The 25,914-nt window shown below is 37.4% G+C and overlaps 1 protein-coding gene across 1 annotated transcript in view; it reads left to right on the forward strand.

Annotated features, from left to right (window-relative positions):
- Positions 1-494: 494 nt before the first annotated feature.
- Positions 495-25,914, forward strand: part of LOC129279421 (cAMP-dependent protein kinase catalytic subunit PRKX-like) — a 35,050-nt gene continuing 9,630 nt past the window's right edge. The window contains exons 1-2 of the mRNA XM_064111063.1: positions 495-1,457; positions 8,258-8,426. Coding sequence (XP_063967133.1) covers positions 1,310-1,457; positions 8,258-8,426 — 317 coding nt within the window. The 5' untranslated portion in view covers positions 495-1,309. The remainder of the gene's footprint in view (positions 1,458-8,257; positions 8,427-25,914) is intronic.

The following is a 25,914-nucleotide window of genomic DNA, read 5'->3' on the forward strand; positions in this document are numbered from 1 at the left end:
GAATGCTTCAAATCATGCAGACTACAAATCTTGGACTCGTATTATTTCAGTCTTACCTCAAATTAATGAACAAAAAAATATTCATTTTGAAAATCGTCATCGATTACTGAGACTATAACCTGTCCACCCGCCCCCCCCCCCCCCAATACACACACCCTAACACATCACCCTCCCTTCTGTCTTTCTCTCCCTCTCTCTTTCTTTCCCTCTGCATCTGTTCATCTCCAGGCCCGGTCTCTAGCCCTGTCGTTTCTCTCTTTCTTCACTCCCGTCTCCCGGATCTAGAAGGTCAAACTCCTGGCAGGCATTACCTTGACTCATCCATTACTGAGAACCGGAGAAAGACTCTATCCCAAGAAATCAATATAGCCCAAACAATGTCTCCCAACACAGACAACAAACATAAAAAACCCATCACATGTCACGAGGGAGGGAAGCGCCTAGCTGGAAAAGCGGTCGCGCCAGCAAGAGAGGTAAAAAGCCGGTATTTTTTCAGTGTCGATCGCGAGAGCCGAGCTCAGTATTCCACGCGTGAGTGCCTCTCACTGGCGAACGCGCGCTGTGCAGTACCAATCAGATGGTGTTCGACTATTCTCACTTTTTACCCAACTTCCACGCAACTTCTAAAACAATCAGTAAGCAGGCATCAGCTCTCCGACGAGGGGTATCTCATCTCGCCCGAGATGGATAGGGAATCGTATTTAGTTCTAAATTAGGATGCACTACCAGTGAAGTTTGGAGCTACACGACCGGTATTTACATTGATCTTTGACGTTGAACCCCACGTAAATCAAATATTCCACACCGAAAGGTGATGCTTTGCCTTTAGAAAAGTTGCCTGTGAGTTTTTAGTTGACACGAGACTACGTGCAGCGAGGGAGTCGAGGGATAACTTCCCCACCAGTGAGCGGATGACGCATCTAGGCCTAGCCTACACGCAAAAAATGTGATGACTTTCATGTTTCGGGCAAATTTGACCTACCTCTAAGCTTGCCACAATGAGTTTTATTTGACGGAAGTCAAGCCGATCTGATTCTTCAAAACAAGATCATTTCGTTTGGAAATATTATGGATCATTCTGCTTCTCAATACAACCTTATTATTAGCATCATCTCTAAGCAGACATACATGTTCATACAAGTTCAAGTCTAACTTCTATCCAACACTGGCAACAGAAGAGAAGTTTAATAGCATACATAATGATTGTGAAATCCAAACATTTGATATAATTTTCGTGTGGCCAGAGTTGATCATTTCCCCCTCCAGGATCTCTTATTGGAAATATAATTGTGGAAATAAGGCAATAAACATGGCTTCTAGTCGGATTAAAGGAAAGACGTCAAAAAGAAACAGTTCGAGTGGGAAAATGAAAGATTTGCCACCTCCATCCTCTGCCTCAAACAACAATGACCACAGGAAGTTTGACCTGTCAGAACTGGAGTTGCTCAAAACTGTTGGTAGGTATAGTCTATACTAGACTGGATAAGAAAAACCATGGAGCTATTATCTGTGTTAACAGTTCCATGGAAAAAGTTTCAATCTCTCATCTTTCTCCTCCTCTTCTCCTCCCCCCTTCCTTTTTCTGCTCCTTGTTCTCCTCCTTTCTCCCTCTCCCACCTAATGTCCCAACCTCAACTTGCTAAGTTCTCGAGTATTTTTAACTAAATATAAATGTGCATATTTACTCCTTGGTTTTCTCTGATAAATTATAAGCAAAATTTACATGTACATGGAGATATCTGTGCATGTGATCTCATTGTGTCAACTCTATCTTCATCTCAATGTTAAATTCATGGTCCTATTTCCAAACATTAATTTTTCTTTATGTTTCAGACCAAAAATGGTCTGTTCATATCAAAATCATAAAATGTAGGTTTGAGTGAATGATCCAGGCTGGTATAACTGCTATAAATGTTATGTTAATATTGTAACTAGATACATTCCTACAATATGCTGATGTAGGCCTATATTCAGTAGGGTATGGATAGGGGGGCCAGAAGCGGATCTAGAGGGGGGGTTGCAACCCCCCCCCCAAATAAAAAATCCGGGGACCATTTTTTAAAATCTTATCTTTTTTTTAAAACTTGTAATTTTATTTTATTCTATTTCTATGTATTTATTTCATTTATTATTATTATTATTATTATTATTATTATTAGATGCAAGAAAACGCCATTTTCACACACAGATTTTCAAAAATTTTCCCTACTGTGGGAGGGGGGACACCCCCCTCCCACACCCTCCCCCCTCGCTCGCTCCGCTCGCTTGGACTCGGTCGCTACGCTCCCTCGCATACCACCCCAACCCCCCCCTTTATAAAAAGCTGGATCCGCCCCTGGGGGCTTGGGGTGCTTGCCCCCTCAAAAAAAATCATCACCATGAACAAAAAAAGGAAAGTATGAAGTGTAAAATATATTATTTTCTGAATATCATGTCAAAATCTATCACAAATTGGAGTTTTATAATAAAAATGTTAAATTTTGCCCGATATGCCATGTTTCGCCCCCTCAAATTTTTTGGCTCATGAGGCCACTGCCTATATCAACTCTTCATTATTTACCATTTTCTAGGTTTCCAACATATTTTTTTCTTCTTTAGTCTTGACCCCCTGATGAAATGTTCCTATAGGCCTAATAGACATTCATATCTTATGCAGACCGACATAGCAACAAGTTGTATGTATGTATTGAACTAATTGTAGTCAACTTTTTAAAAAGTTTATAGTTTCTTGCTAAATGATTTTAATGAAATAACACTGAGAACACTTTGTAAACAGATCATCATCTATTTTGTGTATAACTCTTTAATAGTTTAGCCTTTAATTGAAAGTGACCAGCTTTACAGTTTGGGATATTGAAAAACAATAAAAACCCAGATTATAGAGCTAATGGCATTATTATACACAGTAGAATCCAGTGATGTCATGGCCATGACCTACATTATCGTACAGCTGAGTTGAGGCCTAGGTGAGGTTAAACTTGTGGGTTTCTGACCTGTCTTTGATTATTCGTAGATGATGGGACACAGAAGCGTACATGGGGGGGGGGGGGGTTAAAGGGGTTCTAACCAACCCCTCAAATTTTGTGGAAACCAACCTCCCCCCCTAAATTTTGTTTTGAAGACTTTTTTCTGCTTGTCAATTTTTTTTTTTTGGGGGGGTTGTCAACATTTCAGTCAGCTTGAACCCCCCCCCCCTTTCAAAAATCTTTCGTACACTACTCATGGGACAAATGAGATTGGAGCTGGATCTGTTTTATTGTAAGAGACATCATCAGACATGGCCGTCTGGTCATTGGTCAATCTTCACTTCCATTTTTATGTTGTCCACTTGTTATTACAGCACATGCAACTTGAAAGCAGTATGTGTTCAAGTAGACATTCAAAAATAGTAGATGTTGAGGATAAAACGCTGAGTCAAATAAAACATTGTTATATTATCATTCTTTTCATTATTCTTACATATTACACACATTTTTATTATTATAGCTATTAGGCCTACTATAATACTAAATAGGACCTAGTTATTTATTATCTTTATTATTATTATTATTTACTATTATCATTATTATCATCATTATTGTTGTTGTTTGTTGTATATTATTATTTATTATGCATTACAAGTTGACATGTAAATTTCATTTTGTCATGTTTCATGAATGTCTTGTTAACAGACTTGGGGAAAAATTTGAATCTAATTTAAATCTGATATTATGATGAGTGCATTATAACAATCATCAGGGCCCCGTCCTACAAAGAGTTGCAATTGATCCGATCAATTACAACTATGGAAAGCCAGCAATGTCAACATTAAAATGCATATTTGCTCAAAAAAATTTCTAGATATGAATGTATATCCATAAATTCGTTGATTTCTTGACAATTTGGTGTATTCTCCTTTGTTTACAAAGGACATTTTGCAAATTTCCTGTAGAAAAATTATGACACTGATGGGCAATTCCATAAAATATGTACGTCCGACCCCCTATTTGTGGAACTTTAATGAAATTTTCTGTCTCTGATTTCTTGTTCTTTTGACAGTCTGTAATGCTCTCAATTGACCATGACTTGGTCTGTTTATGAAAAGAAGTAAAACTTGAGAAAAATGGGGGTCGGATGTACAAAAAGGTTGACTATTTTATGGAATTGCCCTGATGGATTTCCATAGAGTTACGATCGATTTGATGAATCGCAACTCTTTGTAAGACGAGCCCCAGGAGTTACCATTAATAGAAACAGAGACATCAGGAAGAAACTATTAAAAGTGATCTTGAAATTATTACACTCCAGGATGTAAATATCTAGACATTGTCATTGTATCTTGGGACAGGTGAAGGCCAATAAAAAAAAAAGAGAGAGAAAAAAAATATATATATATATTAATCTTACAGGGACAATCAGAAAAAACTCATGCTATTCAATATGATCAGTCCATATAAGATTAGTCAAAGATTGCAGGATAGAGTCACACTTGACCTTATTTCATCACCTTGTAGAGTTGAGGAAGCCAATATGCCTGTTCTTTTTCCATTTTTGTTCTGAGAATACCCAGTTCCCAGCACTGGAGGGGGGGGGGGATACAAAAATGGTTTAGAACTACAGATTGGGATGCTTGAAAATTAATATAATTTCAATAATTAATGGAATTTCATGAGGAGAGAATGATGAACTTTTTTATTATGGTTAAGGCGTGTCTCTGGTTACCAAAACATTTTGTTTACCTTTCATGGAATGATTGTGTGGTTAATAGAGCTTGGCAGTTCCATTATAATCCAAAGTCCTTTCAAGTCTCTTCAATGACGTCAGTGACTGACATCCTGTCAAAGCCATCAAATAAATTCACAAAGCAAGTTCTTTTGATATTAAATGGACCCACCCAATTTAAACAATAGTGTTCTTTTAAAGTTGTGTGCAACATTTTTCATGTACAGCTTGTAATATCCTTTTCCAGTCAATTTTTTTGTATCATTAATTTGACACTTCAACAAAAACTTTGACCAAGAGCTTAGACCAAGGACAATTACAGGAATCATCCACCAGCCCCTCTCCTTCCTTTTCTCCTTTATGGTTTTTCTTGTTTTGCCACTTGATGTGCCCCCTACATTCTGTCCACCCCTTCTCTATTTCCATCTCACTCTAATATGCTTTTCACACTGCACTTTTTTCCCTTAACCCCAGGAAATTGGTGGGGCTAAGGGGGGGGGGGCTTAATTAGCCCCACCAATTTCCCGGGGTTAAGCTTAGCCCACTTCGTTTTCACACTACGTTATAGCAAAGTGGGCTAGCACGGTAAATAGTACGGTACTATCTGGCCCTGCAAAAAAGCAGGGTTAGCTGGCTTATTGTAGTGCTAGCACCACAATTGCGGTGCTAAGAGATGCAGTGTGAAACGAAACAGGGCTAAGCATTAGCCAATCACAGAAGTCGAAATTGCACGTTAATCGCACTCTGTATGGTAAAATCATCAATATTTATGAGCTGTGTGATTGCCCGGGGTTAAGGCGTTAACCCTGGCTAAGCAAATAGTACGGGGTTAAGAAAGACAGTGTGAATCGAAAAAAAGATAGTATGGGGTTAAGGATTGTCCGCGGTTAAGGATAGTATGGGGTTAAGGAAATGCAGTGTGAATATATCCCTATCTTTATTTCATTGGAGACTACTGTAGTGTAAGCACACCCTCAGAAATCCTGATTTCTAATCCTTCCATGCCATGAATAGTTTCTAATGAGCATGACTGGTTAAACCCAAAATGAAAGACCAATATTGCATGTACTCCCACTCCTCTCTTGCCGGTGATAATGAATAGCATTTGTAATTGTATAGTGCCATTTAACTGTCAAAACTAAAATTGTCATGCTACATGTACCACTATTTTGCACTGAACGCTGTACATGGAAAGTGTTTGAAAGTGAGGTTGGGGGGTGGGCTGACCATACAAAAAAAATCACAATCAAATGATCATATGTTTTGTACACGGTTTTTGAGATAGAAACCCCCTCCAGTCCCACAGCCCCTGCTGTGTAAGTTGGATCAAGGATGAACTGCAACCTCCTTAGTAGAATATATCATTACTTTCTGAAATAAAAATTTAAATAGTCAATAGAGAAATGTTTGTTATGGGGTATGTAAAAGACTATATCCCCACTTGTACAGTCCTACGTCATCAGACATCACCTTCAAGGTTTCACCAAAGAACAGGGACCATACTTCATACTAAGGGTAAATTTTTAATCTTGTTTCACGGTTGTTAGCTTGGATGTGATGAAAATTTGCTCAAATAAAGAGTGAAAAGGTCCCAACGTTTGTTTGTTCTTCGTCTGTGTTTGCATGAATTCAGCCTTGTAGGTTCTCTATTCAATCCAGATCAAACTCTGATTTTCTTTCCCTTAAAATTTATCTCTATTTCCAATTTTCCAAGTGAATTCTCTTTTTACATCCTTGAATGATAAACAAAAATGTTGAATATTTGAAAATTATTGCAAATTGCAAAATAAACTGAAATTAAATGCCCTTTCCCTATATATCAGTCTCTGCATGAGGTAAAAAAAGGAAACACTATTTTAGGTCAAAGTATGAACTTGTTTATTACAAAAGATCTTTAATAGATTTAGTTGCACAGCATTCATGGTCTGGTCATGAATTCAATCATGTTTTTGTAGACATTGATTTGGGGCTGAATACCAGTAGTACACGGTGCCATTTGTAACCAGAAATCAGAATTCTCAACAGAGGCAACAAAATCGTTTCATTTAGTGGTTATTTCCTAAAAAGCTTGGATTCTCAGGTAGATCTCACCACTTGTTCATTCTGTCACCTGTGGGCCGTGTTGGGCAAATGGTCGATAAGCTATTAAAGGCCAAGCAGAGGCCAAGGGCCAGTCCAGACTATATGAATCAAGGACAAGGCCAAGTACAGACTGCCTGAGGACAAGTACAAAGGTCCAAGGTCAAGGACTTGTTTCCTGATAAGAAGGAGAGGGACTTGTTGTCTGGGGCCAAGGCCAAGGTCTTAATTGAGGCCAAAGCAACATGATAATTGTTGTTGAGCCTGACTTAGGCCTTAAGGCCAGCCTTAAGGACTATACTACATGTACACAGAAAAAAATGTTTAAAATTTCCACAGGGAAATAACGACCACCACTAAAATGGGTCTACATGTAGCTAGAACACTGATATTCATGCAATCAATTGTTTAATTAAAGGTCAAGTCCACCCCAGAAAATGTTGATTTGAATAAATAGAGAAAAATCAAACTAGCATAATTAATACTGAAAATTTCATCAAAATCGAATGTAGAATAACAAAGTTATGACATTTTAAACTTTTGCTTAATAATTTTCACAAATTAGTGGTATGTTTAACTCAGTGACATGCAAATGAGAGAGTCGATGATGTCTCTCACTCACCATTTCTTTTGATTTTTTATTGTTTGAATTATACAATATTTAATTTTTTTTTTACAGATTTGACAATAAGGACCAACTTTTGAATTTTGACTGAACCATATTAAACAATGCTAATTCCACTTGTTCAGGGAGGAATTAATAGTTGTTTCACTTGACAATGAGGAGAAAATTATAATATTTCATATAATAAAATACAAAAGAAATAGTGAATGGATGAAATCATCAGTCTCCTCATTTGCATACTGATCAGGATGTGCATAATGAAGTGTCATAACTTTATTATTTAAATCCGATTTTGATGAAATTTTCAGTGTTATGCTTGTTGGATTGTTCTCTTTTTATTCACATCAACTTTTTGTTGGGGTGGACTTGTCCTTTAAGCATAACTGTAGGTCTATGTCAAGTTGCCAACCCTTGTTTAAAATGTCAAGATCAGTTGTACTTGTAAGCATGAAGTGTATACATCTCTTATGTTTCACGCCCTGGCCTCATTCAATTACAGGTAAACTTGCGTAAATTAGACTATTAGAGTCAACGTTCAATAAGTCGAATATTTGCCAAAGTCAAAGTAATTTTTAGACCAGGGGATGTTTCATAAAACTTGTAATAGTAACATCTTTGCAATACCGTAACAGTTAAATGCTAATGAAATACTTGAATATGATTGACCGAGAGTAAATTTGTTACAGAAATTTTACATTTGTTATTGCAACACGTCTTTATGAAACAGGACCCAGATTATGTAAAAGTGTGACCTCTCCTTCATGTATGTCAACAATAATTCAATACATTCAAAATTTATAAGCGAATGACCTAAAGTTACCTGCTTTTATATTTTTGTTTGTTGCTGTTTAGGTACAGGAACGTTTGGTCGAGTGATCCTTACGAGGGATAAGAAGACAAAGGATTACATGGCATTAAAGGTGTTAACGATAGAAGATATAATTAAACTAAAACAAGAAGATCACGTGAGAGACGAAAAGGCTATACTCAGCATCATCAATCATCCATTTATCATCAAACTGTAAGTATGCATACATGTACATGGGCAGCATAATAATAATATGTTCCATTTGTATAGCGCAGCTACTATAATTGCATATATACTCTACTGCGCTTTATAATAAATAATAAGAATCCATATTTTATTGTTCGAATTAGACATGAAATGGAATTTGCTTTGCCCAATTGATCGTGGGCCCGACAGCCGCTGTGCAGCGCCAGATCGACGAGGCTCTATCCCTTTAATTGTTGAACGCCAAACAGGGTAGCAGCAACTCCCATCTTTTAACGTCTTTTGGTCTGTTGCAGCCGGGGTTTTAACTCCCGACCTCCCGGTTGTGAGACGGACGCTCTACCAACTGAGCCAACACACCGGTTTATCCTTGGTATCATATTATTACCCCGACTGTAGCTGAGCTGCCGTATAGGCGCTAAATCATTCAAGGAATAAATCCTACCGGGTACCCATTTACCTCACCTGGGTCGAGTGCAGCACAATGTGGGTAAATTTCCTCCTGAAGGAAAACACGCCATGGCTGGGATTCAAGCCCATCTCCCTCTGATTGAAAGACGAGAGTTGTAACCACTAGACCACAACGCCCCCGACATAGAATTATTCTAAAAGGCTATTTTTCACATCTGCCTTGGGACAATTTTTTTTGTTATGCTGTTCTTTCTTCTTCAATCATCCATTTAGAGCTATTTTGATTGGCCTCTGATGAAGTCTGATCTGTTTAGGGAATTAAGTGCTATTTCTTAATTATTTCAGGCCTGCTCTTTAATTGCCTGTTTGTTAATGCATAAAGTGTGTTCTGGCACAAATTATTGGTAATTAATAATTGATTAATAAATTAATATAGCGTCTAATGATTAGTTAATTTGTTATTTCATGGAAAATGAGTTTATTGAAAAATTCATGTTAGATGTAACATGTAAGTGGATGTAAGGACCCACTCCAAAGAAAATGATCAGATAAAAATGTTTGGGCAAAATTGCCTTGATGCCTCAAATTTAACTGATAGGGCGTACCAAAAATATTTTTAGGTGATATTTTGCTGAAACTGGGTGTTGTGTCTCAAGGCTATCTGTGACTTTCTTTAAAAAAAAAACTTTTTAACAAGCAGGCAGACTCTTATAAAGAAGACTTCCAATTTCTCTTTAATATTCTTGTGAATATCTTGGAGAGAAGGATATTGGGAATTTTGGTATTCTCATGGTTTCTGATCTGACAGATCAACATCCTTCCTTTGTGCTATCGAGAGCCACAAAAAGTAACTCAAGTTCATGTTGTCCTGACATCCTATCCGGATTTACATTCTTGTGTCACTCAATCAATCTTTGACATTACTGAGAAATGTTTACTCATCATAACACAAGAAAGCAAACAATGAAGATAACAACATGTGATTAGACTGTTTTATTTTGTTGTGATGAGTATCCATTGTCAGTCTCATCTTGACACATACTTCAGGGTTGTTTACCTCTTGCAAATAACTCTTGAAGGATTAAGAAAGCAAACATGGTTTAAGAGTTGTCTCTGTTAGCCAATTTAAGATCCTTAAGGTTACAGAGGAGTTTAGAAGAGAGGTAAGAGTGTTATATCTGGTCTGTGTTTAATCAAAACATTTTACACAAAAATCATGTTAAAAGTTGAAACCATGATGGTTTCATTAAATCATAGTAGGTCCATGATTAAATCCATATTTGTGTAAGTCTTAGAAAAACGTCATTACTAGCAATAATGATATTTTTAAGTTACCCAGGGTAGCCGGGGTAGCCGGGGTAGCCATCTCAACTCTGATGATTCATCTCCCAGCAGGCTCTGCTTCCTTCTTACTAAAACCAAGGGGATATCACCTCTTTCCTTGCTAAAACCAGGGAGTTGGGGGTTGAAGGTAAAAGGCAGTAGTTGCAGCAAACAATTATTTCATGAGAAAGTCTTTAAAATAAAGGTTAATTATCAAAATATCATACATCTAGATCTGGTACATTAATCATATGTAAACTTAACTTTGTAAAATCATGAAATCATAAAAATCGATAATTCTGATGATCTCCAACACAGAAAAGCATATGTGGGACAAAAAAATACTCAACATTGGATGGAATTCCCTGCTTATTTTGCTCCTTTCTCAGCAATTACGCATTTTCTTCCAGAGCCAATTGGCAAATATTTTTTTTATTCATACATGCAAACACCTTGGTGGTAATTTCATTGGATTCTGTTTGAACCCATTTTGAGATCGTTGCCACAACTAGTATTTATCTTTGATGTTGAGCACCCAACAAGAAGTCATCATTAGGGAAGTGTGACTAAAATGTTCTTCCAAGTTCCAAAGTTAGTGTGTTATTATTATAAGTGATTCATATTTGTGATTCCAGCCTCATAAATGTTGATCAAATGTATCATTTGATGAATCAAATGCATTAGGATTAAATTGAAATATATTTAATTCACTCAAGTTTTTTTGTTTCATATAAAAATCATTTTCAATAGTGTGCCTAATCAACAAATTAAACTTTTTGACAGAATGATTAAAGGGATGGTCCAGGCTGAAAGTATTTATAGCTTAATGAATAGAGTAGAATTCACTGAGCAAAATGCAGAAAATTTCATCAAAATCTGATAATAAATAAAGTTATTGAATTCTAAAGTTTAGCAATATTTTGTGAAATCAGTTGTCATGAATATTCATTAGGTGGGCTGATGATGTCACATCTCCACTTGTTCTTTTGTATTTTATTATATGAAATTAGGTTTATTCAATTTTTTTCCTCCAAGAACTAGACAAATTGACAACTGATGTAGTGCATTAGATATTTATTGCTGCAACTTATTTCATTATAAGGGAGACATATTATTCACACAAGTATGAAATAATGAAAAAATTGTGATTTTATGTAATAGTATACAAATAGCGAATAGGCATGAGTGCGATGGTGCGAGATTTCGCATGAGGTGAAAAAAAGATGCTCTATTCAACGAGGCGTTAGCCGAGTTGAATAGAGTGTTTCTTTCTTTCACCGAATGCGAAATCTCGCACCATTGCACGAATAAGAATATTCGCTATTTGTGTTGTACAACGCCTCGGAAGTTAGCGAAAATATGTAAAAACAAAGAGTTTTTCCTGCAGTAATCTATGAAAAGGGAGCAAAAATATGGAAAGCGAAAAGCAAAATCCCACAAGCGAACACCTCGGGCAGCATTGCGCATTTAGCCAGCAGGCTATACGCGTAATGCACCTGCATTTTTACTGAGCGCAATGAATTGAATCGTATTGTGACGTCACCTCCTAAGCCGTGCAACGGTACATTTTGGACGGTACATTTTTTTGGATGGTACGTCTTTTGTGCAACGGTACGAATGTTTGACATTCAGCCTCCCATTTGCTCGCGTACAACAAGCTAAGTAGGCGTTGTACAACATAAGAAAACGGAAAGTGGGGATGTGACATCATCAGCCCACCTAATGAATATTCATGACAACTGTTTTCACAAAATATTGCTAAACTTTAAACTTCAATAACTTTATTATTTGTTATCCGATTTTGATGAAATTTTCGGCATTTTGCTCAGTGAACTCTACTCCATGTATTAAGATATAAATATTTCCAGGCCGGACCATCCCTTTAATCATGATTTTGAATTGAAAGTACTGGTACAGAATTTAAAATATGTTCCTTTGTTTCAACTATTGAGGGCTTTTTTCTTGGGGGGGGGGGAATCAACCTTTGGCACCATAATTTCCCTCTGATATCTTCCAAAATCTTCCAAGATCTGCATAGACCTAACTGCGCAAACAGTTGAAACTAATTTAAAATGAAGTCATTTGCTCAGAGTTCAATCGTAAGGACCACATCCCGGGCACTGATCATCTTTTCTGGCTGCCAATCTCAATCTACTCGCCAATCGTATGCCTTTATAACTCAATACGGGCATCTTCTCCAAACAACTGCTCATGGTTTGACATACTGTCTCTTCCCTCTCTAATGCCATGGCTAATGTCTTCTCCAGCTTTCTCCCCCTACCATGAACTCATGATCATCAGACGGTCACCCCTACCTCTTTTAATCTTTATCATTCTCAATCACTGAGCTGTAGCCTACCGTGTGTGCATCGGGGGTGAGGCATTATGGGTACAAATGTTACTTTCGTAATGTAATGATATAAAATTGTATCACTTTAATGAAGAAGCTAGGAGCTATACAGGAAACTCTGCCAAAGTTAAATCTTTTGGGACCACAGATATCTCTTTGACTTAAAAGAGGTATTTTGAAGGTCTAAAAATTTCTTCGAATTAGGCAAATATTTGACTTATGGAAGGGAGCTATCATTAATGAAATTGCATCTCTGATGATCTACATGTACAGTATATGAGTAATTCACTTTTGTTTATCATACAGTATTCGAACAGACACTTGTAATTGCAGGTTACAGTGAGTTAGTTGAATTAACTGTTAAGTATGATAACACAAAGTCGCCAGTAAATGAGAGAGTGTCATCTTTAAGGTAAATGACGCCATTTTTGACTGATTCCCATCAGCACTACACAGTTGAATGCTGACTTTGGTTTTAAAAATTATTGTGATTGGTACAATTTGTATCCAATCACAATAATGTTTGAAATTTTAATTATGATTGGTCATTTGATTCACTGCACATAACTTCACACCGTGAAGGATAGGGAAACTTTCCTTGTCTGATGGCACCAAACCTGCTGGTTCTTAGCCTTAGACCCTGTTTACACTCGCTTTCTGAAATGGTTCCATACTAGACTGATCTAATGAATCTGAACTCCGTACATTGCTCTTGATGTAAAGGGAATTTTTAATATGTGAAGGGAACTTGTAATGTGGCAGATTTACCAACAAAAGGTGCAAAAGTTGAATTTAGACAGAAATATTAAATAGAATTGAAAATACATTAATTAGTTTGTAAATAATCTAGCGGGCTTGGCTGCTAGCAAAACAAACAAAGAACAAAAAAATTGAACAAATATAATACCCCTAGGAACTGTTATATATTCCACAACAAATATTTCATTAATTAATGAATAACATAAACAATCACTGACTTTACTTACAAAGTAAAGTCAAATGACTGCTTTATGGGATGGTCTTCTGTAACACTTTGAGCCTTGTTAGAGCATCGCTTTAGATCATCTTTTGAATTTACAGTAGTTACACAAAACATCAACCTTGGACTGGTTCAGTCGAGATCCATCCTCCATGGTTCAGCTCTGGAGAGTAACTGTGAATGGGGTCTCCAGCATCTCCCTGATACCACCTCCTAGAGTGTTGGATCATCCCTCATCTACCCCTTAGCAACCCCTCCACCCCACTAGTTTCAAAATTAAGAAGACTGCACCTGTCAGCCTCGGACTAGTCTGGTCTATGTCGATTCGGCTTTGTTCAGCCCTGGAGAGCAACTGTGAAAGGGGTCTCCAGCATCTCCCTTGCTGATGCCACCTCCTAGGGAGTTGAATCATCCAACATCCACCCCCTAGCAACCCCTCCACCCCACTAGGATCAAAATTGCAATGCTCTGCAGGACATTGGACATGGTCATTACCATCTCCTTGCCCTATCACCATCCTCATCCTTGGCGAAGGATGTTGCCTTGGAACGTGTGATAAGGAGGGAGGTCATCCTAAAGCTAGTCTTTGCACCAGACTCTCTCATTCTTAACTTGTTCTCTTTTGTTGCTTTTTGTAGTTCTTTAACTACACTTTAGATTACATGTATGGAAATTGAATAAATCCAGATTATATTTGAATTCTTTGATTAAAATATCGAATGATTCAAATCCAAATATTCCAGCTTTGTATTGGAAGAATTTAAAGTTGAACTTTAATATCCAGTAGGTCACTACAATACTAGTATACATGTAGACAAAGTTCTTGTGAAACGCCCCCAGGTCTGAGGTGTTTGTGAACTGATAAACTGTCCCTGGCAAGAAGTAAAAATATCAATACGTACAAGGTATTTTGACACCCACTTGATCACCCCAAAATCCTGTAAATTATATACTTTATAACTTGTAATAAATCCTTAATATAAATGATGGTTTATCTCACATACATGTAATTACTCAATTTTTGCCTAAACTAAGATGCAGTTCCCATAGTTATGAGCAAGCAACTACTAAACTCCCAATATCTTGTTTTGAAAAAATGTATAATTGCACAATGCACATTGTTATTACCCTGACATTAAAAGTTCTTGTTTACAGCAAATATTCTTGCAACCTTGGAAAATAATGCATTTAATAAATGTCTTGTAATTTTGTAAAATATAGAACAGTCAGTGGTATTGCAAATCTTCTTCCAGGGAGTCTTGATTTCATTGGAGCGTTCTCTTTCAATTTACTTTTCTTTCTCACTTTCCAATTTCCTGATATTTTCTAATTGTGGTAGAATTCCTGATGAGAAAAGGTCTGTTAATTTTGTAAGGGCTTGGGTCTGAAGGCATCCATGGACTGTGGAAATGAATATTTATTTACCATTATACCTGTATCTAACCTGCCAGTATTCATGAAACCTTTCTATGAAAATGTGAAAGAAAGTGCATGAATGACTGCAGGGAAGGATCAATACTTAATAGGTGTGTAATTGATTGGTTTTTAGACTTAAAGTAACAGATGCCTACATTACTATCATGGGGTAAAAGTTAATCTCTTTATCTGTAGATCTCGATACCAGACCCTGCCATTTTTTGGAAGAGAGTGATTAAATACCCCCCAGCAAAATATGAATTAATATTTTTTATTCTTGAATATAATTCAAGAGTGAAAAGGTTTTTTTAATAAAAAGTTGGCTCCATTAGGGGCTACATGTATATCTCTCTCTCTTATACCCTTTTTACACACGCTAAAATTTCCTGAACCCCGTACTATAGGTGGGGCTAAATTGCCATTTAGCCCCACCTATAGTACGGGGTTAAGCTTAGCCCACTTTCTTTTTACACAGCATTTTTGCAAAGTGGGCTAACCCCACCTTTAGTACGGGATTATTTGGCCCTGCAAAAAAGCAGGGTTATCCCAGCAATTGCGGTGCTAAGAGCGATAGTACGGGGTTAAGATCGCTAGTGTAAAACGAAAGTGGGCTAAGCTTAACCCCGTACTATAGGTGGGGCTAAATGGCAATTTAGCCCCACCTATAGTACGGGGTTAAGGACATTTTAGCGTGTGTAAAAAGGTACGAGTGAAGTACTTGTACTACGAATGATCGACAAAAACCACTAGTCCGGGGTTAGCGAGTTTCGTGTGTAAAAAGCAAGCATTTCTTATCCGGGGTTAGCGATTACAATTTGGCATGTGTGAAAAGGAAAAAAAATAGTACGGGGTTAAGGATAGTACGGGGTTAGCGATAGTCCGGGGTTAAGAAAATCCTGTGTAAAAAGGGTATTAGAGGAGGTGCAAATAAGGCACGAATTCAAACAGATGTTCTGCACGTAATGTAAAATGATAAAGACCTATGTGCTGCTTTGAAATCTGAAAAAATGTATTGTTTTGTACAGGAACGGATCCAGGATTTTCCAAAGAGGGGGGGGGGGCATTTTTGTACAGAAAAAAATAATAAGCCCCAGAAAAAAGGTCCTCAATTGGGTATAAGCATGACATATTCCCTTAACAAATATTTGTGATGGCTGTCAAAGGGGGGGGGGGCACGGACTGGATGTGCCCCACCTGGATCTGTCACTTGTTTTATGTAGCAGATATGTAGGATTTTAGGAATTTCGATTGTGCCATGAATTATTGGCTCACTTTTTTCAACCTATTGGACTCCCTTGCATGCTTGAGTCGACCCCTTGAGCCCCGTTTGCAACTTTGCATCTCACAACAAACTACTAGTATTGCCTCCTGAGCCGTAATGATATTCAACATTGCTTTATATTCACCTGTCATACCCTAGGTAGTTAATATTTCCCATCAATATTCTTTTTGATTCAGTATATCAGTAATTAATCACATTCCAAATGAAAAACCTGCATGATTGATTTCTACTCCTGGGTCTGTTTTGCCAAGACTACTTCTTGTTCAAATGGTTGCATGATCCCTTAAGAACCCTATCGATTTGTTCCTCACAATCAATTACACAGTGCAAGTTTCTTGAATGTCTTCATCCCCGTCATGTTACGCTGTCGGAGAATGCCACGGCTGACTGGGTTTCTATAGAATACAATGGATCCGACTTGACGCGAGAAACATGATGATCTGTCCGTTAAATGCCCTTTTGGGTCGTCTTCCAGACCTTAATGGCATCATGAGCGAGCTTTGGATTAAAGAGGATTTCCAAATGTGAATGTAGATTGTGTTTTTTATTAAGTAGTTTTAATTATTATCAAAGCCAAATGTGTAGACGAATTCTTCAGAGCTTTGTTACTGAAGGCCATGACTTTTTTTTTTTGGGGGGGGCTTCCAAAGAAGCAAAAACACTTTCAGTGGAGCAAGGTGTGGTCCTGTCAGTTCATAATTGTCTATGTAAAGAAATCCTCGAAAACTGCCCAATTCTTGTGATGCACACTTAAGTGCATTGGCCCCCCCCCCCCACCCACCCCCGCCCCCATAGAAATCATCATAAAAGACAGTTATCAAGCTGAATCGCTTTATAAGAAACTTGGACTTCTACCCCAAAACATTAGATTCATGATGCATGAAAAAGATGCCAGTTGAGTACCACGGGGAAGCAAATGCTCAAAACTTTGCATCATAAGAATATACAGTGTGAGTCAGAAAAAATGTTACACTTTTTAAATTAAGTATTTAATAAGTAAATTTGGGATTAAGAGAGAATTTCTAGCATGTATGGATAGAGTAAATATTCCTTTGTCACTTGGTAAAATTTGTTAACTTTCAGTGTTGTTGTTATGGTTGAGTGCACAACAGCCATTGTTTGAAAAAGTGTCAAAACCCATTTGCGCCAAGTCAGGTGATTACCTGCTGAAACAGAGACAAAAGCATTCACACAAACGATGAGCGTAAAATTCATGAAGATTATCATTTCTTTATTTTTTTTATAATGATTCACAACTTCTTTCAATGCATATTTATCACAATTTATCAACAACAACAAAATCGTCTTGTTAACCAAGAAATGAATGTCTACAGCCCGTTGTTAGCCTATCAATGAGAATAGATTGTCATTTGGTAGTGATAGGCAGTTACACAATGAAACAAACATTGAAAGAATACAATGGTGCTTTTTGTAAGTAGTTAATCCCCTAAGCCTGCCAATGATTTTTCTCACCCAAATTGTAACCGATATCTTCTAACCTTCTCTGACCCATTCTAAGAAAATCGTTACTGATTTCAGGACTGTTCTTGTAGTTTACGTGGATCAGAACTCAGTAACATTATAATATTGCAAAAGCGTAGTAGTCATTGAATGCATATTTTACCTATTAGAAATTAGATATGGCATTTTTCTGGCTGTTAGCATTTAAATTTAAAGGTCAAGTCTACCCCAGAAAATTTCATCAAAATCAGATGTAAAACCGGAAGTTATGACATTTTCTTATTTTTCACATATGCACAACTCGATGACATGCAAATGAGACAGTCGATGATGTCCCTCACTCACTATTTCTTTTGTTTATTATTGTTTAAATAATACAATATTTCATTTTTTGTACAGATTTGACAATAAAAGACCAACTTGACTGAACCATATAGTTTTAAACAATGCTGATTCAACATGTTCAGGGAAGAATCGTTATTTTACTTGACAATGAGGAAAACAATTAGAATATTTCATACAATAAAATACAAAGGAAATAGTGAGTGGATGACGCCATCAGTCTCCTTATTTGCATACCGACCAGGATGTGCATATAACTATTTGTGTAATTATGTGAAACTTATTTTACATCTGATCTTGATGATATTTTCAGTGTTATGCTTGTTGGATATTTTCTTGTTTTATTATAATCAACTTTTTATTGGGGTAGACTTGTCCTATAAATCTAGCACCCTCTCTCAGATTTTTTAAACTAAAATATCTGTTTTAGCAATTACTTTACAGATTTAGTAACTGGATATTAGAAAGCTACTGGCAGAGATGATAATTATCCTGAAATTTGTTAACAATTCCATGCTTGAGAAGGTGTTTTGACAAGAACAACATATGCAGGTATTTGATCAGGCACCCAACTGAATTGAATTTTGATGTAAAATCTGTAAATTAAAAATGAAGATTGATGGTTGCCACTGGAGTTTAAGGATGATGGAGCTGCAGTGGGACTTGAACCCTAAACCCTCTGATAAAAGCCAGAACTACTACTACACCACAATGCTTTTGTAGTATGGGAAAACCAGTGGCAAACCTGTATCAGGGAGGTGGAAGACACATCTATCTATAGAGTCCCTCCTGGTGTCTAGGAGGATGTAGAGTCCACGATGGGTTCCAGATGTACTGTACAGACATGAATGTGCACTACATATGACAAATTAATCCAAGTCTTAACGATGGATGGAAATGGAACCTGATTATTAGTGCCACCGATTAAAATGGCAGTGGAATGACGACTGAAATTGCCTGAAGGTTACCAGCAAGAAATAGAACAAGGTAATGTGACATGACTGACGTCCGATAAAATTGCACCACATAGACGTGCTCATGTATTAATCGAGGGGAGGTTGAGGGGGGAGGTTTAAAGGAATGATTGAGTGTCAGTTTCATGAAGAAATTTTATGATTTTTTTTTTTGGGGGGAGGGGGGGATTATTTTTGTTTTACCTGAACACTCACACATTGGGATATACAAATTTGATGTAAATCAGTGTTTTTTATCATTAAAAGAGTAATGCATTTTGAACTTGAACCAATATCAGAGGCAGATGTTTGATTGTACATAGACCTACAGTTGAATGTATTTTTGTGTTTACAGGTGGTCCTGTTGTTTTGTTTTCATGGTCCAATGTCAATAGAAAGATCTACAGTGTATGTAACCCCCTAAGAGAAAGTTTGGTAATGTTGACACAGGAAATAAGCCAAACTATATTTCAAATGTCAACGTTTTACTATATGTATTCACATGATAATTGCATTGTTTTATCATTATAAAGCTTTACGTATATGCATGACTGGACATAAAAGTGGAATATGACAGACAAAGTCAGGGCTGTATAGAGTCTCCCCCCCCCATGGAGAAGTAAATACCAAAAAATAGCAAATGTTTGTGGATTTGTGCACTTGGGAAACAATTTTTTTGGGGGGCTGGCTTATATCATTTTTGGGGCAGGCAAATATCAATCCATTCAACCCCCACTATTGACTGTCGTCGTCGATGAGAACCAAATATTTGACAAATTGCGCCAACAAACAAAAGCTCAGATGGACTTGCAAGTGGATAAAGTGATGTTACCTCATTATGTGTAATGGGTTGAGTAATTAAAATGCAAGCTCGGATCCAGGGGGTGGAAGAAGGTGCTGATGCACCCCCATAAAACTTGATAATATAATTGTGTTCCCCATTGCTCACTGCATATAACCCCTTCATTTGGGAGTGATGACTCTTTTTTGCTTGTCAAATTTTTTGCTTGTCAAATTTTTTGGACAAATTTGCACCCCATAAAATTTTGACTCTTCATTTGTGCCTGAAATGGGCAGTGTACTTTTGTTAGAGTAAAGTTCATAATTTACCACAGATTATTTGATTATGGCCTACTGGCAAAAGTCACTTATGTTATTGAAACAGACACAATGTTATGATCATCTTTCGACAATCCATATTCAAGTTGCTTGTATAGAGTTGTGCATAATAGCTTCATGAAACAGACCCCACTGAGAACATGTATCTTGAAGGGGTGGGGTTTAAAAGGTCAAGTCCACCCCAGCAAAATATTGATTTGAATTAAGCAAAACTTTAAATTGTCATAACTTTCTTTAATATTTTACATCCGATTTTGATGAAATTTTCAGTGTTATGCTTCTTAGATTTTTCTCTTTTTATTCAAATCAATTTTATGTTGGGGTGGACTTGTCCTTTAAGCAGTTCTATTTTTATTTATAGTGTTAATGAGACCAACATGAAGGTATGCTAGTGTAATGATTTGATGACAGGAAGATGATGAGGATCAGGAAAGGGATTCTGGGATATGCAAAATGTCAACCTGTATGTTATCAATCATGTATGTACCTATAGGCCTATAAAGATGAGAGAAAGGTATGCAACAATTGTTAAAATACTTCTACTTTTCTTCCAGATAAACAAATGAATTGTCAAGAAATGATTGGCGGTATATTTTATTTTTTGGGAATTCTTATACCCCATTCATAAACCTATCCTCCAATTAGCCGCCTAATAGTAATGCGGATAATTCAATAAAAATTGCGTTCACAAACTCCGAAAATTATTCGCATTATTTTTACGAGCGCCCGTCCTGAAAAAGGCGGATAATCGTCATGACAACTGGACACGCCCCCTCCGATGCGGTTGTGTTGGAAAAGGGTGACCTTGTGACCGCACCATGGCAATTATCCGCATTATTTGGAAATACGTTCATAAACTCAAAATATTGTCCCGATGCTGCTATTATGCGGATAATTGCAGCATCAAAATAATGCGGATAACTCTGGTCCTCCTCCGATTTTACGACCAAATTATGCTGCTATTAGCCGCATAATTGGGTTTATGAAAGGGGTATTATAGAAAACAGAATCTGGTTCCTACAAGTGTACATGGAATCTTGTATGCTTTTCACACTGCATTTCCTTAACCCCATACTATCCTTAACCCCGGACTATCCTTAACCCCAGACTATCTTTTTTCGATTCACACTGTCTTTCTTAACCCCGTACTATTTGCTTAGCCAGGGTTAACGCCTTAACCCCGGGCAATCTCACAGCTCATAAATATTGATAATTTTACCATACAGAGCGCGATTAACATGCAATTTCGACTTCTGTGATTGGCTAATGCTTAGCCCCACTTTTGCTTAGCCCCATTTCGTTTCACACTGCATCTCTTAGCACCGCAATTGTGGTGCTAGCACCACAATAAGCCGCCTAACCCTGCTTTTTTGCAGGGCCAGATAGTACCGTACTATTTACCGTGCTAGCCCACTTTGCTATAACGTAGTGTGAAAACGAGGTGGGCTAAGCTTAACCCCGGGAAATAGGTGGGGCTAAGACCCCCCTTAGCCCCACCAATTTCCTGGGGTTAAGGGAAAAAAGTGCAGTGTGAAAAGCATATTGGTCTCTGGATGCATATTTTTCACTTAATCATTTTCATGAGGCACCAAATGTTGTGAACAAATCAACAAGAAGAACAGTCTAACAACAAATAAATTTGATCTGCTGTTCGATTTTAATATATGAAGCTTGGTCCTCTAAGGTCATGGTGAGGTGATATTGGGGGTGGATGTGGTGAAGGCCATATTTTATGGTCAGTGATCTCCATGTTTGTAAACAAAATTATTTTTGTGGTGATGAACTTCAGTTTCAGTTTCAGTTTTATTTCCATTCTTCACATATATACAAACATTTTACATTGGTTGACATGGGTACAACATATCATGAAGTGAAATAAATGGTTCTTGAGACAAAATTAGGAGTTTATACTTAATACAAATTTAAACCAGTAAAGAATGGCGGGGCCTACGTTGAAAGCATATTTCTTGTGAGGTGAGTTATAGGCCCCAGAGGAAAATTGAAAAATGGGTAAGGCTAGGATGTTATCAGAATGCTGAAAATGAATTAGAGAGTAAGAAAAATCAATAAAACAAAAACTCTGTAATGAAACTAGGGAATGAGAAAGAAAAGAAATCATACTGTTCGGAAGGGGGGGGGGGTACTATTTTCCAATCCTATCCATTCATTTCATTGTTTTGTATGGAACCTAAAGACAAAGGATGACATCCAATTTGCAACTTTCAGGGGCATGGACACTCCCAGTCCCTATGTTTTCTATATTTCTGTGTTTATGAGAATCTTAATAATGGCATGTATTAACAGATTTTCTGATACATGCTGTACTATTCAGCATATATCTTTTGACGAGAACTCAAAAAATAATCATGACTCATGCTGCATCTGAGTGGACAGTGACATATGCAGAAAATAATAATAAGATCTGGCCAAACTTGAGGGCTAGCAAAATGGGATTTGACCGTGCCATACTGTGGAAATGTGCGAAGTTGGAAAATATTGATTTCCTCCCCCCCCCCCCCAGTTTGAGGGAGTTTTTAATTTAAGTAAAGTGTGTACACTTTTAAGCTACAATGTGTTCATTCAAACAGCCTGTTTGGTTCAGCATTGTGTCTGAATAGTGTGGCAAAGCAGGAAGGAGTAGGAATTTTCACTGAGAATAACTCTCACGATATGCATTTCATCATTCAAAAGAATCTATATTTATACAACTTTCAACAATTACCCACTATTTACTCTCTTCAACAGGGTTGATTGAATTTCATTTTTTCCTAAAAACAAAAATACACAGCACAAACTGGGACTCGAAACTCAAAACAGTTTGAATAGTTCTGTGAACAAATTTTGAAAGCAAATAATCAGCATGAGCCTGTCGGCCCACTGGAAATATATAACACAAATTAATATCTTAATTCATTTTATGAGCAGACATTCACAATGGACATTGATTTGAGATGAAATGGTTACAGACAGAGAGGCATTAACATGATATTAACTGTGAAATTAAGGGATAACTGCCAACCTTGTTAATGAAATTTGTCTAACATGTTTAATGTTTTGGATACTTGAGAGAGAAAAAAACTGATTTTATCTGTAGCATTTATATTTATTTTTTTCTGTTGAGCTCTTTTTCTTTTCTCAAGACCCAGCCCTTTTAACCATTCAAAGATTAGACCACTTTAATAAAGTTTTGTGTTCATTTGTTATTTCTTAAGAGAGTTCAAGCACACTAGCATTCAACTTTCCTTATATTTTCAAGCTATTTCCACAATCCACACCCACTGAAATAAAAGAAGCTAAATCAGAACATGTTGGTATAGCCATGGACCTATTACGAATGGACATTCAACGAGAGCATTTTATGACCACCACCTGTTTCCAGCTGTCAAAATTGCTGTCTAACCCTTAACTTTCTCTTTACGCGGTTTTTACAACGACCGCCCGGGGTGATTGTTTACACAAGCTCCTTTCGCCCGATGATCGTCACCGATCGATCACTGGCCCTCTTTCGACCAAAGACGGTCATGTTGTAGCCCCGATTGCCAATAGGGAAAGTCCTTACATTACCTAGAATGCAATGCGCAATTCATATCCGGTTTTTCAGTACATTATTTTAGGCTCTCTATAATGTGCGATTGTCGTCTGTCCATCAAAAAAAATCCCGTTAAATTTCATCAATCCTGTGGAATTTTATGCCCAAATGAAAATCAACTTCTGACCGAAGGTAAGCGCTACTATCGACATCGATACTGTCCGAAAAAGCTGAGATTTTAACGTTTTTCCGCAGATTTTTTCGTCGAATTTCAACTGCTTTTTTGCCGTAGATATACGGATCTGCAAGGTGATGTCAATGCATTTCATCTCCGGTTGTTAGCGATGTACGTAAAAAATACGTTTATGCATGCCTGTTTTCTTGTTTCTGCTATCATTTTCATAGCGCTAACTTTCGCTGCTGTGCGTTGCTTTTGATAAAGTGAACGAACAACATCGCAATGGGTAGGAGCAGCGTACAATTGATTTCCGCTGTCAATCAGTGAGAGCATGTTTTACGACCGGCTTGATGGGTGTCAGCCGCCAGCGCTCTGTTTATAAAAGGATTAGCGGCGACGGTCTCTGTGTCAAAGGAGGGGATTCGTTGAATGTCCATTCGTAATAGGTCCATGGTATAGCTAACATAACAACCTCAGCCCACAGGTAAACATTACATATCCTTCCTTTTATCATGATAGGTAAAGCATGTTTATATGTATTTGATTTCCCTATTGTAATGTATGGCCATCGCTGATGCACAGATTGAGGGGGAGGGCGGATCCATGATTTTCCAAAGGAGGGGGGGGGGCACATTTTCCCGATGAAAATTTGACAAGCAAAAAAAAAGGCTTTACACCTAAAATTGAAGATCATCTTCTCCATGGGAAATTTGACAAGCAAAAAAACAGGGGGACACTTCGGTAAAAATGGCATATATACATCACAAATTTTGATTATGGCTCTCAAAACGTGGACACAGACCGGATGTGCCCCCCCCCCCTTGGATCCGCCACTGATCATGGCTATGTATCCTGTGCATGCATACATGGAGCATTTGAAAGTTGGAAAGGGTGATGAAAAATGTTTGTTGTAAATGAAGTAAACAGAACTCTGAGATATGTAAGAGAACATGACCCTATGACATGAGAAGAGGTCACAGCCAGGGATGATGAGTGTTTCCCAAAATTCAGCAAGCAGATGCTAGTCTTTGATCAAAGAAATTACAGAGAGATTTAGATGTGAAATTGTTATCTAAAGTTGAATGAGAGAAGAGTAAAACTGGATACATAGTGGGAAACATCTAAAAAGAGGGAACACATTTTTGCAATTTTTTTGTTGTCAACGGTTTTTGTAAGCCCTCATGAAGGGGGATCTCTCCCCAAAATTTGGTGAAAAAGTTTCCTTGGCAAAAACAGGCCTGGGCAGAAATGTGTTGACTCATTGACTTTCATTAGGCCTATTCATTGTTGATAAAGAGAGAATATATTGATGATATTTAGATCAAATGTATTGTCTGCAAAAAGCAAAGCTCTTTCAAAGTCCTAAAATGCTTGAATTTTTTTTTTTTTGGTAGTCCTGACGCTGTTTTCTGTGAGACGTCTGTTTACATTCAGTGTTACTTTCCCCCACTACACTCGATCTATGGCTACACTGAGTGCATATGCTGGCAGGAACCCCCAGACCTCACTTTCATCTACTTTCTTAAATTGGTGACACGACATTCGCTCATGGCAACATTTGCTCCAGTCTTCATTTCTCAGTGGTCTAGGGGTAAGAGTTAGGACTGTAATAGAGTTTTTAGTTCAGAATAATGCATAGATAATGATTAGGGTTTATTTAGTTGTGGAGGTTAATTTTTTGTTTGGCAGATTTTCCATCGAAGCAATTGTAGCTGGAGCAAATGTCATGGAACCCTTTAAATCAAACTCAGTTTAGTAAAAACCAGGTTAATGTGTAATGGAAATACTCAAAGCAGTCTTGGAAACAATCCAACCAATTAAGAAATCCACCTCAGGATGTGGTTTTCAAGACCTCTTTGCCTCTTTAGACTGGTTTAAGTGTAGGTGAGGACACTTCCGGTCTTCAGGAAGCAATATTCACCCGAAAATACGATATGGTGCACCATGTTTGTGCAGATCACTGATGCCTACGCTATGTTTTTGAATTTCCTGCGACATATGTGACCCCACTGAGAGCATTCCCTCAGCAACAAGACAGCTTTATGTGAAGAAGTTCTGGAAACCAGTTCAGAAGATGGTAATGATGATGCTCGCGAAGCAATTTTCTGAAGCAGTTTCCTCAACTGAAACCAGTTCAAGAAAGTAGATGAGAAA

The sequence above is a fragment of the Lytechinus pictus genome, chromosome 16 (genome assembly GCF_037042905.1).
Source record: "Lytechinus pictus isolate F3 Inbred chromosome 16, Lp3.0, whole genome shotgun sequence".
NCBI classification, from domain to species: domain Eukaryota; kingdom Metazoa; phylum Echinodermata; class Echinoidea; order Temnopleuroida; family Toxopneustidae; genus Lytechinus; species Lytechinus pictus.